This window comes from Plectrocnemia conspersa, unplaced genomic scaffold, assembly GCF_051122295.1.
Source record: "Plectrocnemia conspersa isolate PC_06_02 unplaced genomic scaffold, ASM5112229v1 ptg000003l, whole genome shotgun sequence".
In the NCBI taxonomy this organism is placed as follows: Eukaryota; Metazoa; Arthropoda; class Insecta; order Trichoptera; family Polycentropodidae; genus Plectrocnemia; species Plectrocnemia conspersa.
In genome coordinates this window covers 29,082,404-29,097,696 of record NW_028277167.1, presented here as the reverse complement: position 1 = coordinate 29,097,696, position 15,293 = coordinate 29,082,404, and the positions used below count along the sequence as shown (strand labels likewise).

The following is a 15,293-nucleotide window of genomic DNA, read 5'->3' as shown; positions in this document are numbered from 1 at the left end:
AATGATTATTTTATGAACCATTTAGGATTAATATTTAATATAGAAAAATTATTAGTGTTTCTATTCGAGAATTTCTCGGTGAAAATTCCAAATCAAGAACTTTCAAATAACCTTTTTTTTGGTTAAAAAAATAATTTCTGCGAATATTTTTTATAATTCGGCATGAAGTGTAACAAGGCTGGATTTAAATGACTAAAACAACAACAAAAATGTATGCTTGTTAAAAATGGGACACCACCGTGAGAAAACCTTTTTCAGATTAAGGCAAAGTACCATAAATCAGAAGTATCAAAAGTATTAAAATGATCGATATCTGTTCATAATTTTTTTAATCTGCCTCTTTCGTTCCACCAAAAACGGGCAGAAAATAAAATTTATTATGGAAGGGGCCATATGTATAAAGACAGAAATAAGAGCAACCAACGATCACTTTTACTTTTACTGACATTTACACTTAAACATTAAGTGTAAGTGTCAGTAGAAGAGCTTGAAAAAGCCCAGATGTACCCTCCCGCTCCTTATGGTCGAGATTACCCACCGGCCTATTAGGAACCAGAAACTTTAACACTCTTTAGGGTTAGCATGGTCGTATTTGCGCTAACGAAGTCTTTCACCTACGGCTACGGCTAAGATTTTCGTTACCGACATTTCGATATATATTATGTTAGAGATAGCTTTTAAAAAACTATCGATGATCGCAAACGCCGCCGCTTCTCTCTTCGCATTCCCTGGTACAGCTCGTAAAAAATTGAAAAGTAACATGCAAATTAAAACGGAGAGAATATAAAAGTATATTAACTGATTTAAGTTAAGATAATATAATAAAGTATTTTTTATTGCATCGTTGATTTTTGAGCTTGCATAGTAACCTATTTAATTGTATAAATATAATATAACAATAATAGGTATTACATTACCCATAAAAAATGTATTATATTAATTTTACTTAGATATCTTTAATAAATAAATTTAGCTAGCTGCAAAACTGCTGTTTACTAAAATAAAATTAATAATAAAATTACATAATAATTTAAAAAAATTATATTTCATTTCAATAATTCAGTATAACGTTAAATTAATACACATATTGAAACGTATTTATAATTAATTTGTTTTTAAAATACATAGAAATATAACTCCATTATTTAATTGTCACAATAATACACGAAGCAATAATGAGCACAATGCTCAAAAGGATTCGTTTGATTCTCATGCCAAATTGCTATTGTGCGATTTTAATTGATACTTTACTCATTTCTTCAGAGAAAAACCTAAATAGAAATAGCTGGAAATGGAATATTTCCCAACGAGTTTTCACTCGCTAAGCAATTTATCACTTTTGACAGTTTGCGCCTGCTTATTTGCAAAGAGAGAAAAGTGAAAGACTCAATTTAGTAATGGTTTCAATGTACGTTTCGACAACATGTAGGACGAAAATCAATTTATAAATACTTTCAAGAGTACGCAATATATTCGGGAATAATTTTAAAATATTTTATATACAGTTTGGTTCATAAATCACGTTTTAAAACATTTTTTTAATTAATAACTTTTGCTTTAAGTTTCTTTTTGATTTTTCAACATCTTTTGGTTTATCAATTAAATACTAAAAATATTTATTAGTATAAATTTTATTGGTTGAATTCCTGATATGTCATATATTAATATTTACACATAACCAATTTTAGTGCTTTAACTTCATTAGTATATTGATCGGTCCACTGCCGCTTTTGGTACTTTAACTAATATGCGTGTAATTAATGCTAATTAAATTGTATCCTATAGTGGCGTTATGTTAACTTTACCGCTTCTGTGAGTTTCACCCCATTTTCAGAATCCACCAACGGTTTTATTTCATAAAATCTCTAGACAAATCGCCCAGACTGAAAACAACAAATAAATCTTTTCACAAAACAGCGGATAAACTAAATTGAATACGTTATTTTTCATACAGAGTTTCACATGATACAGATATTCTTGAGATTATTTTTTTATGATAAACATAAACACATTTAAATATTTTTTATATGAATTTGTAACATTAAAATGAAACGTTTTTTATTAAGAAGCCCTCAGATTTACATGTACCTAGAAAGAGGGTTTGGTATGAGCTTTTTTATTGTGTCTTTAAAAAACATATAATACTAAAAAATTGTTCATAAAATGAGCTTTATATTAATCGATAATTTACGAAGTACAATCATTAAGGTTATGGCATTAACCCATTATTATAAAGGATTTTAAAATTTCTCATGTTGTTTTTATAGATGCAGAGTTAAATAGATTTATAAAATAAATACTATTTATGTAATTATTATATATTGAATACGTTTATTTCAATAAGATAAATAATTTTACAGACATGATAATTATATGTAATATATAATACATGTTACTGATTTATAACCATTTTATTTTTACAATTTGATAAAAAATAAGAAATTAAAATAAAACATTTGTGGTTATAATAAACATGAAAAAAGAGCATGAAATAAAATATAGAAACTATCAATATACAATTAAATCCTTAAGATAGTTTGAGATTATGGTATACAACTTTGGGGATGTGCCAAACAGTGCCTCAATAGAATGATTGAAAGATACCAAAATAAAGTACTACGAAACATTGTAAATGCTCAGAATGAAGTGAGTGAGACATGTGATCTAAACACGAAACGAGTCTCCGACAATACGTCAACATCAAGGCAGCAATCTCCTTAAAGTGGTAGGATTAGAACTGGTGTTATGATCATTACTGGAATTTCATTAGTGTTATCAAAAACATTTATTATTTAAAAATAACATCTTCCCATTTATAATTGTTCTAAGCTGCTTCCGCTTCCATTCTCCGTTCAATTCTCTACTCTGTAAATCGTATCGCTTTGTATGAAATATCATCAATGACCTGCTGGAGAAAGCCAAAACTCTATAAGTTAATTACTTAATGGGCCCGTTTTAACCAAAATTTTAACAAGCATTTTATGGGATAAAAGTGACAAAATCTGTAAAATAATTAGGCCATAATTAAGTTATAATAATATCATAGATGTGACATAATACACGTAAACAAAGGAAATATATTTAATTATAATAATAAATAATAATAAAAATTGAATTTGCTCTGATTAATTTTCAAGCCGCCGGTAATGCATTCTGTTGTTTCGACCAATGAAAAATAAGCATTCAAATATAAAACAAGATGGCCGACAGTACCGTGACAACAGTTTTAAATAATTATTATTTAATACAATAACAAAATTTTGCTACGCGACAATAATTTTCATTAATTCGTCATTTGACTGAATATAAATAATCGGATTGCAGATTAACTAGGTGTATTATAACCTTGAAAATTAAATATATACATAATGTGTTAAGGATAAGAAGAATACATTGATTAAACTGGATAAACAATCATAAAATAATCTTCGTAATGAAATTTTCAAATTTTGAAATCCCGGCGACGGGCTCCGAGGCCGAAAAGTGAGTTTCTCCTTTTATAAATAATCAGATTGCAAATTAACTAGGTGTGTTATAACTATGAAAATTAAATATATGCATAATGTGTTTAGGATAAGAAGAATACGTTGATTAAATTAGATAAACAATTATAAAACCATCTTCGTAATGAAATGTTCAAATTTTGAATTCCCGTCGCCGGGCTCCGAGGCCGAAAAGTGAGTTTTTCCTTTTATATTACATAAACATTATCATTGCTTTCCGATTTAATACACATATACGTTAGATTTTAAAAATTGCAAATAAACCATATATGATTTAAATGTGAACGTGTAATATATCCTTAGTATGTATGAGGATTGAAAGTTAACCTCGATCAAATCGGCGCTGACGCTATATTTATCAGCCAATGGATAGCTTATAAATGTGTAGTTTCTTGGAAGTTATCTAATAAACGACATTTTACAATGATTATAAATATGTGATTGCATACCTGAAATAGTCAATAGCCAAAATATCTAAGAGTGGGTTATTTTTAATTCCGATGTGGCAAAATATGTACAATTTTTGTTCTGTGCCATCATTCCTCTTTCGGAATAGCCAAATTCAAGATATTCAGTTACATCTAACTTATGTAATATCTTCTTTATAAAAAGATAATACTTACTGACAGTGACTTCAACATGAGAAAATTAACTCTTTGTTTATATATACCAATTCTACGTTGTAGCCATATAGGTCATCAATTTGTTCCATCATTGCTTCTGAAAAATAATTAAAAAACAATAAGAGTAAACATTGAACACATTATTACTACTAATATAATCCATAAATTAAATTTAGACGACAACCGAAGAACAAAATTGAGGAAAGTTAGTGTAGAGGATTAAACACGTAGATTGGCATCTCTTCATCTTCTACAAAATTGTCATATATTAATTGTTTGCTATACGTAAATGTTATTAGATCTATCATTGCTTCTGAAAATTAACTGTAAACGATACTGTATAGTGGGTAAAATGTTACTTTGTTTAATTCACTTTGGTATGTATACCTTTAATTGCCCAATCACCGCTGTTTGTCTTTTAATATTAGATCCTGGAAAGTCAATGGTAATTTTGTTAGAATAACCGTGATATATTATTCATATAACCAAACACTTACTGGCACACTCATAATTTATACTTTTTATGATTATATTGTCTAATTCCTAATGCTACATCATTTTGAATCATCTTCAATTGTCAGTTTGTAAAAAAAATACAGTGATTATAACATATTTCGCAGCGGGCACAGCGAGCGCTTGCCAGATGTGACAGTAGACCTGTCACATGTAAGCAAATTTGGGAAGTCCCAGGTTTGGGCGCGCTTGAGAACGAACTAAATGGATTTTAACGAACGAAATTGATTTTAACGATTTAAATTGTACAACATTTATCAAAATATGTATAAAATCATCAAATTCTAAAAAAAAAATAGTTTTTTAAATAAGTTTAGTTTATACGGGATTTAAAATATAATATAAATAATGTGGATTTGTATTTGCTTCTCTATACAGAAAAAAATGTACTTACATTTTGGCAAACGTTGGCAATTTAAAATTATAGTTTTTAGAATTTTTTTTTAATTTCGCTTGAAAAAACATTTTCAACAAAAAGGGGAAAAGTTTCAAAACAAGTACTATTCATTACCAACCAGCTACTAAGCACATAGTGCTGCAAAAATCCTTCTTACTGACGCCTTTGAAAGGAAACTACACAAAATTGTATAAAACTAATTTAAATATTTTTTAAATTATGTATAAGTTTCTGAATAAAATTCAAGATTTATTCAAAATATTTTTTTCAACCATACAAATATTTTATATTTTATTAACAAACACCTAAAATACGCTAAAAAACAACCAATGACGTTTAATCGCTCACATTGCAGCAACTATATATGATCGATTGTGTTGTAGCGTCAGTAACGTGTAACAAAATATTTTTAATATCAGTAATATTTTTGAGCGGATTTGTAACCGATGCTATTTATTATTATTATTTATTTAAACTGTAAACATACTTTTAAATGATACAAAATGTTACGCTTTAATGTTATTTTTATGTTGAAAACATTTTGGTATTTTTTTGTTTTATTATTATTTAGTTATGCTACAAACCTATTTTAAAAATTAATCTCTTTGTAACGAATACCGAAATAACGAAATTCCCTGTATAACGAATCTTCAATTTGTCCCCGTAAAACTTTCATACAAAATGTTTTCATTGTAACGAAGACTGATCTCAGTATAACGAAATATTTTAATACGAATTTAAGAATGACGTTACAACTTAACACAATATTTCTCCGAATTCAATTCGTCCTTGACTTGGCGTGTGCCAGATGTGTTCAAAAGCGACATTACAGGTGTTTCGCTGACCCTCAAACTTTTTTTATAAAACATTTTTTTCACAAATTTTATTGTTTCAAACAGTATCCTTAAAAATGGACAAAAAACGATCTGTCAACCTTATAAGAGGTTATTTTAATGCAGTTGTAATATGGTAATTAAAAATAAAATAAAAATATATCATCTTCCTTACATTTAATATTACGAATTTTTAGTATACCGAAATTTATACATTGGTTCCGTGAGCATCGCTACATTTAGATTTCACTGGACAATGCTTCATTTATTATTATCTAGCTAAGTTTTAAACCTATTTATAAATGATATGCAATATTTAGATTTATCATTATATATATAAATTTTAAATCTAACGTTAAATAATATAAAATGTTTTCTTCTGGAAATATTTAGTCAAGTTGTAAACCTATTTTTAAATGAATTGAAAATTTTAAGTAGTTTTTTATAGATTGAACCATTTTGACTATTATTAAAAATCCTAAATAATAATTTCTAATTTGAACCATTAAATTTTAAGATATATTTAAAAAATAATATACAAAACCCAAAAAGTTGAGGGTCCGGTATTCGCCCACTCGCTAGCTTCTATTAAATATAGAGTACAATATGTTATGAATATCGAGTAAAAATAATATAAATTCATATTAAAATTAATATATAGTAAAAAATAATTGTTGTTGTCATATAGACCAATTTTAATATATTATATACTAAAAATAAGTCAACAATAATCTGCTAAATTTACCAGAAATAATACATGACCGCATGATAAAAAAAATAATAAATTAAATGATTTATGTATAGTTATTTTATTCTGAACTAAAAAAATGTGGAATATTTTTTTTACATTTAACAAACATTTTTTTATGATTAAGTTGAAATGTTTCAAAACCTTTTTAAGTTATAATAATAGACAGAAAAATCCAGAGAAAATTTTTAAAATCATACTCGCTAAAATAAAGGTTGTTAGTCAAGTCGTAAAGAAAAATGAAAACACGGCAAATTCAGTGGTGTGATTTATTATTTAATTTGTTTATCGTATATATGTATATATTATCGCTATAGAGTTTTTATATGTCATATTTTTTAAAATTGTATTATGGATTATGGACTATTAAAATATTAAATACAACTGACAGTTCAGCTATTTAAATATAACGAGAAATTATTCTAGAGATAAAGACATTATTACAATTATTGTATATCTTAAACATATAAATATTGTACAATATAATATTAATTATAAAAAATCTCAAAGACAAAAATGATCAAAGGTGCAAAAAAATACGTAAAATCGCCTTGAGGCAAATTTCTATCAAATTCTTTCCAATATTCGCTAATGAACCGTTTGATATGTATTATTCACGTTACTACGGAGTAATCGTCCGCTGATTAAATTTTAATCGAAATTCACAGCTACAACCACACAGAAAGGACTTTTAAAACAAACGTTAGTATCATCGGACCTTTTAAAAAAAATCGTACATCTGTTTGCCTTTGGCAGTTTTTAGCTCGAAAGGCGAGCTTTCGAAAAAAATGGTAAAATTAAAAAATAACAATGCAAAAAGAGCAATGGTGCTCTACAAAATTAACGTTGCCATTTTAATAAATTAAGCTTTTATAAAATTTTTATGTGATCAAAATTAGCAAAGCGCTTAAAGGACGTAAATAGTGGCATTGAACTTGAATTAAAAGAGATTATTTAATCAATTTGGTAAAAGTCTAGAATAAATAACATTAATTATAATCTTCATCTCTATAATATATTTCTCTGTATATTTGCGATTATATAGAGAATAAACTATTCTATGTTGTATTGTATTTTTCTCCGAAAAAATTACAAATATTATTTTAGAATAGCGTTTTCCATTTCTTAAAAATTCTTGAGAAAATTGTAGTTATGATTAAATATATGTAGTACATAGTATGTATTTATAATATCAATTTGGGTTAATATTAATCCATAAAAATTATATTAACAATTTAATTAAAATATGTAATGCGTGTATAATAAATAGTCACTTTCACTCTAATGATATTTTCCTTCATATTTTGCAAAAAAAATGACAACATCTTATCGTATAATTAATATAGCATTAACATGATTAAATCTGGTTTCATTTATGGATACAAAGACTTAATAATATAATCATTCTTAAGACATTGATACTTGCGTTTTTTATTTGTTTTCGACTGACATATGTTCGAGGAAGGTTAAACATAATATTTGCTAATCGTAATTAATCAGTCATAAAATTAATATCATCAACAATGCTTTCGGAAATCCCTATCCCTTTTTAAACTACCTGCACTGAATCTAGCTGTTCTTGCTTTAAAAAATTAGCGGTTATAAACCATTAAAAATATTTATATATATTTTATTTTTACCAAAAAAATTTATTCACGAGAAATTAAAAATAATCATTTGGCATATTTTTCGATAAATTCTTAAAAACATCATGAATCTTAAGACCTTAAATTTTTTTAAGTTTATAATTTTTTTTTTCTTTATAAACAAATAACATGAGATATATATTACAAACTGTTCAGAATTCCCAATCAGTAGGCAGCATTGTTTCGCGTTTATTTTGCAATTGTATGATCCAATCTAACATGTTTTTTTTATCTAATGTGCAGTTTTATATATAGCTATGCTTATTTTATGCCTGAATGAAAACTATAAGCAAATATTTAATGCCGTTTTCGTGTAATACGCCTTTAACTGAAAAGCAACAATGACTTGGTGTATTAATACGTCTGATTAACTAACATGAAAAAACACTTAAACTAGATTACACTTTGCTGTATCATTTTTTAGGAACTCCCAAGACCTAAAACAATAATTAAATATCATAATTTTCAATAAAAAAATCATTATTCATCACCACGAAGGTCTCTACTCTCCTCGAAGGTAAATCCTTCCAATAATCTGGGACTTTTCCATTTGTGATTTTATATTCCTCGGATATTTAGCCTCCGGTTATTTCATCAAAGGGGAAAATTCCCCTTAAAGATTCCGTCTTCTGGAGCCCGCAAAGCTCATAGTCGATATCCTCTACTTTTGACCTCCAAAGCTTTCTTTTTTATGTAATTTTAAAATAACAATCGATTTGATTCTGATATTTATAAATTTGACATTGCGTATTATAATTATTTTTTAAATTTTCACCAATGATTTAAAAGTAAAAATAACTTTTATCAAACAGTACCATCTTGTTGTTTCGTTTTGCAGCTTAATTCGCTATTATCTACCGTATATGAGACTCGTGGGCGTTTCGATTTAGGCTTCTCTCAGAACTCTATTTTGGTAACATTGATATTACACAATTTGAAACAAGGTTAGCCACCTTTGGGTATATATGTATGGTAATGTTACACCCTTATCTGGTGTTAAAGTAAATAATGCTCGCACTTATACTGCTATAAGGTATGCAGCATAAGCTTTTTTCTGCTTAAAATTCTGTCTCCATACTCCCTTCGCCGAGTTACGGTTGATTAACGACTCCCAGACGCGACGTTCATATTTGATGTGCAAATTTTCGCGTGGAAAATTATTTTCTTCTTTTTATTCCTTTCAGATCCGTACGTGAAGGTGTATCTCATCTGCCAGGGCAAGAGGATAAAAAAGAAGAAGACCACAGTGAAAAAGAACACGCTGTGCCCAGTGTATAACGAGGCGTTGGTTTTCGATGTACCGGCTGAGAATGTGGAAGAAGTCAGCTTGCTAGTTAAAGTCATCGATTATGATAGGTAAGATAATTCTTTATTATTTAATTATCCATCGTAACCATAGCCTCAAGAACAAAGTTCTATCATGAATACGACTGCACACGTTCTACTATATCTTAATTCATATTATAATACTGCAAAAGTAACCTTTGCTCCCAAAACCTCTAGTGCTATTTTAATCAATTAAAGCTGATGGGGCGTAAATATAATTTGCAACGAAATGCATATATAAAAAAATCAGGTAATTTTAATCATCTACAGCAGTTTAATAATATATTTTTTGCTTAACCATTTCAACGCCAGTGACCTACCGGTGAGTCACTTTTTGATTATTTTTAAAACCAAATATTTTTTTAAGCAAATTAATTATTTTTTACTTTTTTCACTTATAAAGATTGTACTAGCATAATATATCAATAAAATAAGTATTTCATATTTATTCTCCGAAAGAGATGCGTGAAGAAAAATAACAAGTGACTCATTAATAAGTCGCTGGCGTTTAAAGGGTTAATGTGCACTGCCCACAAGGATACGATTTCTTCCGGCAGAAATAATTAGTCAGGTGTCTATTTAAACGTGTAAAAAATATTTATTTGAATTTTTATAATATTATAATATATATCATAGAATTTTTTGAACCATTTTCCTTTTTCTAGGATTTTTTAAATACCATTTCTTCTAAATACCATATTCATTTAAATTTAAATTTCTATTTTTAAAAGTTTTTTGCTTTTTTTTTCTTTGCTAATTTTTTCTAGAAAATTACTGATTTTTTAATTTTTAAAAACCGTCTTTTTAATTCAAAATAGCAGATTATGTCTATTAACGAATTTGCCTGAAATATTCACTAAAGCAATTTTTTTTTAATTTTTAATATTACATTTTTATTTATTTTACTAGATTAAAAAAAAAACATTATTTCAATTTTAAAACAATTTTGAACCTCTTCATTTTTACGGAGTTATGAATTTAAATATTTTTAGAAGACTTGCTATTAAAAAAATACAGCATAAAAACTGTAATTCTAATATAAAAAATATTAAAGAAAAAAGTAAGGACTCAAACGTTTCAATAAAATTTTTTTTTCAAAGTAATGACTATTTTATTTAAAATAAAAAAAATGTAACTCAGTTTAAAATTGTTTTCTACATTTTTCTCTCAATAATGTGCGATATAATGAAATTTAACTACCGTAATTTGAATCATATCGACATGAAAATTGTTTTTTAATAGATTGTAATTCTTTCTGATCCGCTATATTGTTTCAAAAAAATCTCAATTAAAAAATTAGAAAAAATGTACAAAAATAAAAAAAGTATTTTTTTTTAAAAAATAATTCCGTTAAAATATTAAATAAAAAATAAAATAAGCATTTTTGGGTCAGTGTTATTAAATTTCCTTTGCGTATTAGCGTCGGGTTTTTTGTCGAATGTACCATTATCTTTTAGCGATTGTTTCTGACATACATTTTGCGACATCTGTGTATATTTCTCAGGCCCAATTTGGGTCGATGTTCAAATGCACTACCTAAATGCATTTATTAACGATCATTTATTTTCCAAGTAGTGTCTTCTCGAAATTATGGCGTTCCAGGCTCCAAAGCTGCGAGTCAACCGAGAGACAAAGCCCTAGCGGTAGCCCAGCGTGGCTAATAATATCTCTATATTTGTACTTGAATTGAAATTAGTGTATATATTATATACAATTTCTTCGCAGATGGACTCATCCTCTTTCGTATTTTTCTACTTTCACCAATGGAATGTCTAACGTGGCATAAATATGTTTTACCAAAAAAATAAAAAATACCAAAGTGACTTGAAAAATTAATATAAATATTTTTTAGACATATATTTATTTTTTAAATATCCTTCATATTGTATTTTTTAATGTTAATATTTTGGTTTAATTTCACAAATGTTGTTTAAGTAACGTGCAATTTTCATTCAACTCACAATAACAATCTATGCTTTTTCGTCGACGAAATAATTCCACATAAAAATATCGAAGTATCAATATTGACTTTGTTTTCCGTTTCTGTTCAATTTAGCAAAACCACGCGTTTTAATATTCAACGTTTGTTTAACGGATAAACGCTTTAAAATTTCGCGAATGCTCTATATCCCAGATTTCCCGGAACTGACCGGGTTTCTTAAGAAGACTTCCAACTTTCTTTGCTCGAAAGATGTTTTCTATCTAGCAAACTTTTTCGTGTAATTTTCTCCGTGGAAGGAACCAGTTGATAACTCAACCTTAATTTATTAGGCTTCGAGGGAATCGACTCATACCTATACTTTTGAAGAACTTAAATTAAAATCTCGTTATTGTTTACCATCACTATTGTGTTAGGTTCACAATGAAATTTAAATATTTTATAAATCCATTGTATTTTTAAACAAGCGGCTTTTATTAAAATGTTATTTAAATAAAATATTTTAGTTAATTTCATAATAAATAATTTATTATTATTGCTTATATTCAACGAATAAGTTACTATTTTTAACTTAAATTATTACTGGTTTTCAATACGACGCATAATGTGGCGAACAGATATAAAATCTCGAGATGAAAGTAAATTAACGAATGATCAATTTTACTAATACAAAAAAAATCTATTAAAAATAGAATGAAAGTTTTTAAATATAACATATTAAAAATATCATTTGATTGGGTGTTAAATAAATTTAACACTTAATTGACCAATATATTAAGTTAAGTTATATTTGATAAATTTGTTAATATTTCAAAATTAATCATCAGCATTTCAAACACGAATTCAGCCAGTTGACGGAATTCTTTTCATGCCACAGCGTCCATTGTTACCAATCTCGAAGCTTTTTCTCACGATGAAAACACAATATAAAGCCCTTTGACTTTTCTTTGAATCACTCAAGATTCTTGAAACTCGTTTTAGTACTGTATTAAATATTATTTTTTAAGAATATTTTTAAATAATATTTTATTGTTGTTTCATTTTCAGAATCGGTTCGAACGAACTCATGGGATGTACAGCTATCGGTTCCACCTTCATCGGAGTCGGTCGCGAACATTGGTTGGAAATGATGGATAATCCGCGTAAACCAGTAGCCCAGTGGTACCCTTTGGTCGAAAGCGTTCCTGGAAGCGTTCCGGAGACTCATTCTGATCAACCAGTAAGCTTGAGCTGTCTCAACGGCAGGTATGAAAAGAGATAAGGCGAAACGAAATATCTAGTCCGACTAAGTTAGACGTTTAATAAATTTTCATTATTAAAAATTAAAAATATTTCGATGCGCTGCACAAAATTAAATAATAAAGATATATTAAGTATGTACGAGGTAATTTTGTGAAATTTAGGGCATAAAACGTAATTCGTTCATATTTGTAGTGAAATATTAAAAAATATTTCCATAAGAATATTGCACCTTTGTTTTTTATTTCAACAGCGCAGGTAGTATTTTTTTCTCCAATGTTCCGCTGCATATTTTACAGCCTATTACGCTTAGTGATTACATGTGCAAAAGTATAAAAAAAGACATTTATATTTTAAATGAGGACATTTCAAAATAAAACTTAAGATCGTAAGAGAAATCAATAACTTTTTATAACATAACTACTAATACCAATCATGCATTTAAACATACTTTTAGCAAGAACGTCATTTGAGAAGCCATTTGCCTCCACTTGAATTCGTAAAAAAAATACATCTCATTCAACTAAATACTATGAATATGAATGAATTAAATCAAAATATTAAAAAATGCTGGAAAAAGCTAAAATTTTTCGAATTTGCAAAGCTGAAGTTTCTCGGCATATCCCTAAAAGAAAATCTACAAAAAACAATCTCAAATCTATGCCGAAAATATTTTTAAAAATATGCCATTTCAGTGAAATCATATCGAGTTAAATATATATATATATATACTTTTACCAGTGAAAATATAATTTATTTGGCAAATGCTAATAATTTTTTTTAAATTTAAACTTTTCTATATGTAGTTTACATTTACATACTTATTAATTTAAATACAATGCATAAATGTTACAGTGAATGTGTATTTTTCAGTAGTTATATATACTTCACTAGTGAAGCCCAAATATATTTTCACTATCACATGTTTTCTAGCGAAAACATAAATGAACCGATAAGCAAAAAAAAAAGTATTATTGCTGAATTAATTATTATTTCTGTGCCTCCATGTGCAGTTCCGTCTGGGTGTTTTGTGGTATAAACCCAGTATTCAGGTATTTTAAAGTAAGTTTTTTTCATAAAATATGTTTCGGAGATCGTCAAGTCGTCTATTCGAAAAAAAAATATTTCTTGTGTGTGTTGCGATAAGCCATTGGCGTTCCATGTGGCAAATTGTAATAAGACAGTCATTTTGCAATTTTAAAGACAACTTTATCACAAAAAATTTAAGCATGGGCATTTGCCTTTCTTAAATTTGACTAAATAAATGCGTTTAATGAATTTTAATGAAGTTGAAATATTAAAAAACGACCACTGACTGGCTAATCCCCCCCCCCTCTTCTGAAAAAACTGAAATTACGTTCCTGATTCTAATATTCTGCAATTCTTTATACTAAAAATGTGCAAATTTAAACTAATAAATATTGTTGTAACTCTTTTAAATTATATACAAGTGTGTTGAAACTACAAAAATATAAAAAATAATGTCTGGTCCAATTATTTTGTCACACCCCTGTATATTTATACTAGCGAAGAAAGGCGCTAGTGAAATTATATGCTAATCCAAATGTCTATTTCAGTGGCGTAGCTAAGGGTATGTGCCGCCTAGGGTGATCCTTAAAATTGCCGCCCCCCCCTCCAATAATTTTTTTGCAGGGTCATAAAATCAGCATTTCTTAAAATAGTAAATTGCTTATTATTAAGATCTATTAGTGAATTTATATATGTTGCCCAAGCAATTGCCGCCCGGGGCGGCCCGCCCCTTTCACCCTGCCATAGCTACGCCACTGATTTAACCCAATTTGACAGTTGCGAACATATAAAAATGTACAAATGTTTTTGTTTGAATTTGTTGATTAATTCTTGTTTTTTTCTCTTTTACAGGTGAAGAGACTGAGGCGATGGAAATCTCTTTATAAAAAATCGACTTGGCCTTCGTTTGATTAAAAAAATGAAGTAGGCCAGTTAAGAATAGTTCTCTTAACTGAAAACGAGTAGTTCAATCGAAAAAATTCAGCTGGTAAAATGCTTGGAATTAATTATTATTTTCTACATATTATAAAATATATTAGATGAAAATTACTAGCTGATTAGACCGACGTCTAGAGTTGAAAAATGTGTGTATCGTTTTATTGTGATGTCAGTCTATCTATGAGTTCTGGTCTGCCTTATAGACTGTTCACTATCACTAAAAAAAATATCAAGTATAAAAATATTACGAAAAATATCAGTTAGCGCTTAAGTAAATGTTTTATAAATATGGTAAATTTCAATTGGATGAATGTTGAAAAAAACTAATTTTATATATTGAAAAATTAAAAAAGGTATTCATTACATAACTGTAAGTGTGCCAAAACAATGACTTAAAAAAATGTGTAAATGTTTTAAGGTACACTATAACAACTGCTCTTTATTGTGCTATTAAATAGTATTTTATAAAAACACAAAATAGTGTCAGTATTATTATATACATATAAATATACAAATATAAATAAAATATATATATATATATATATATATATATATATA

General features: G+C 27.6%; 1 protein-coding gene across 3 annotated transcripts in view; it reads left to right on the top strand.

The window, feature by feature from the left end:
* The window catches only part of LOC148237190 (synaptotagmin-10-like), a 118,503-nt gene extending 103,416 nt beyond the window's left edge, over positions 1-15,087 (top strand). For 2 of the 3 annotated variants that reach the window (XM_088183630.1, XM_088183629.1), the window contains exons 9-11: positions 9,448-9,619; positions 12,576-12,773; positions 14,649-15,058. In XM_088183630.1, coding sequence (XP_088039756.1) covers positions 9,448-9,619; positions 12,576-12,773; positions 14,649-14,652 — 374 coding nt within the window. In that variant the 3' untranslated portion in view covers positions 14,653-15,058. Of the gene's footprint in view, positions 1-9,447; positions 9,620-12,575; positions 12,774-14,648 lie in introns of all 3 variants that reach the window. The other variant, XM_088183628.1, reaches the window with a different exon arrangement.
* Positions 15,088-15,293: the final 206 nt, after the last annotated feature.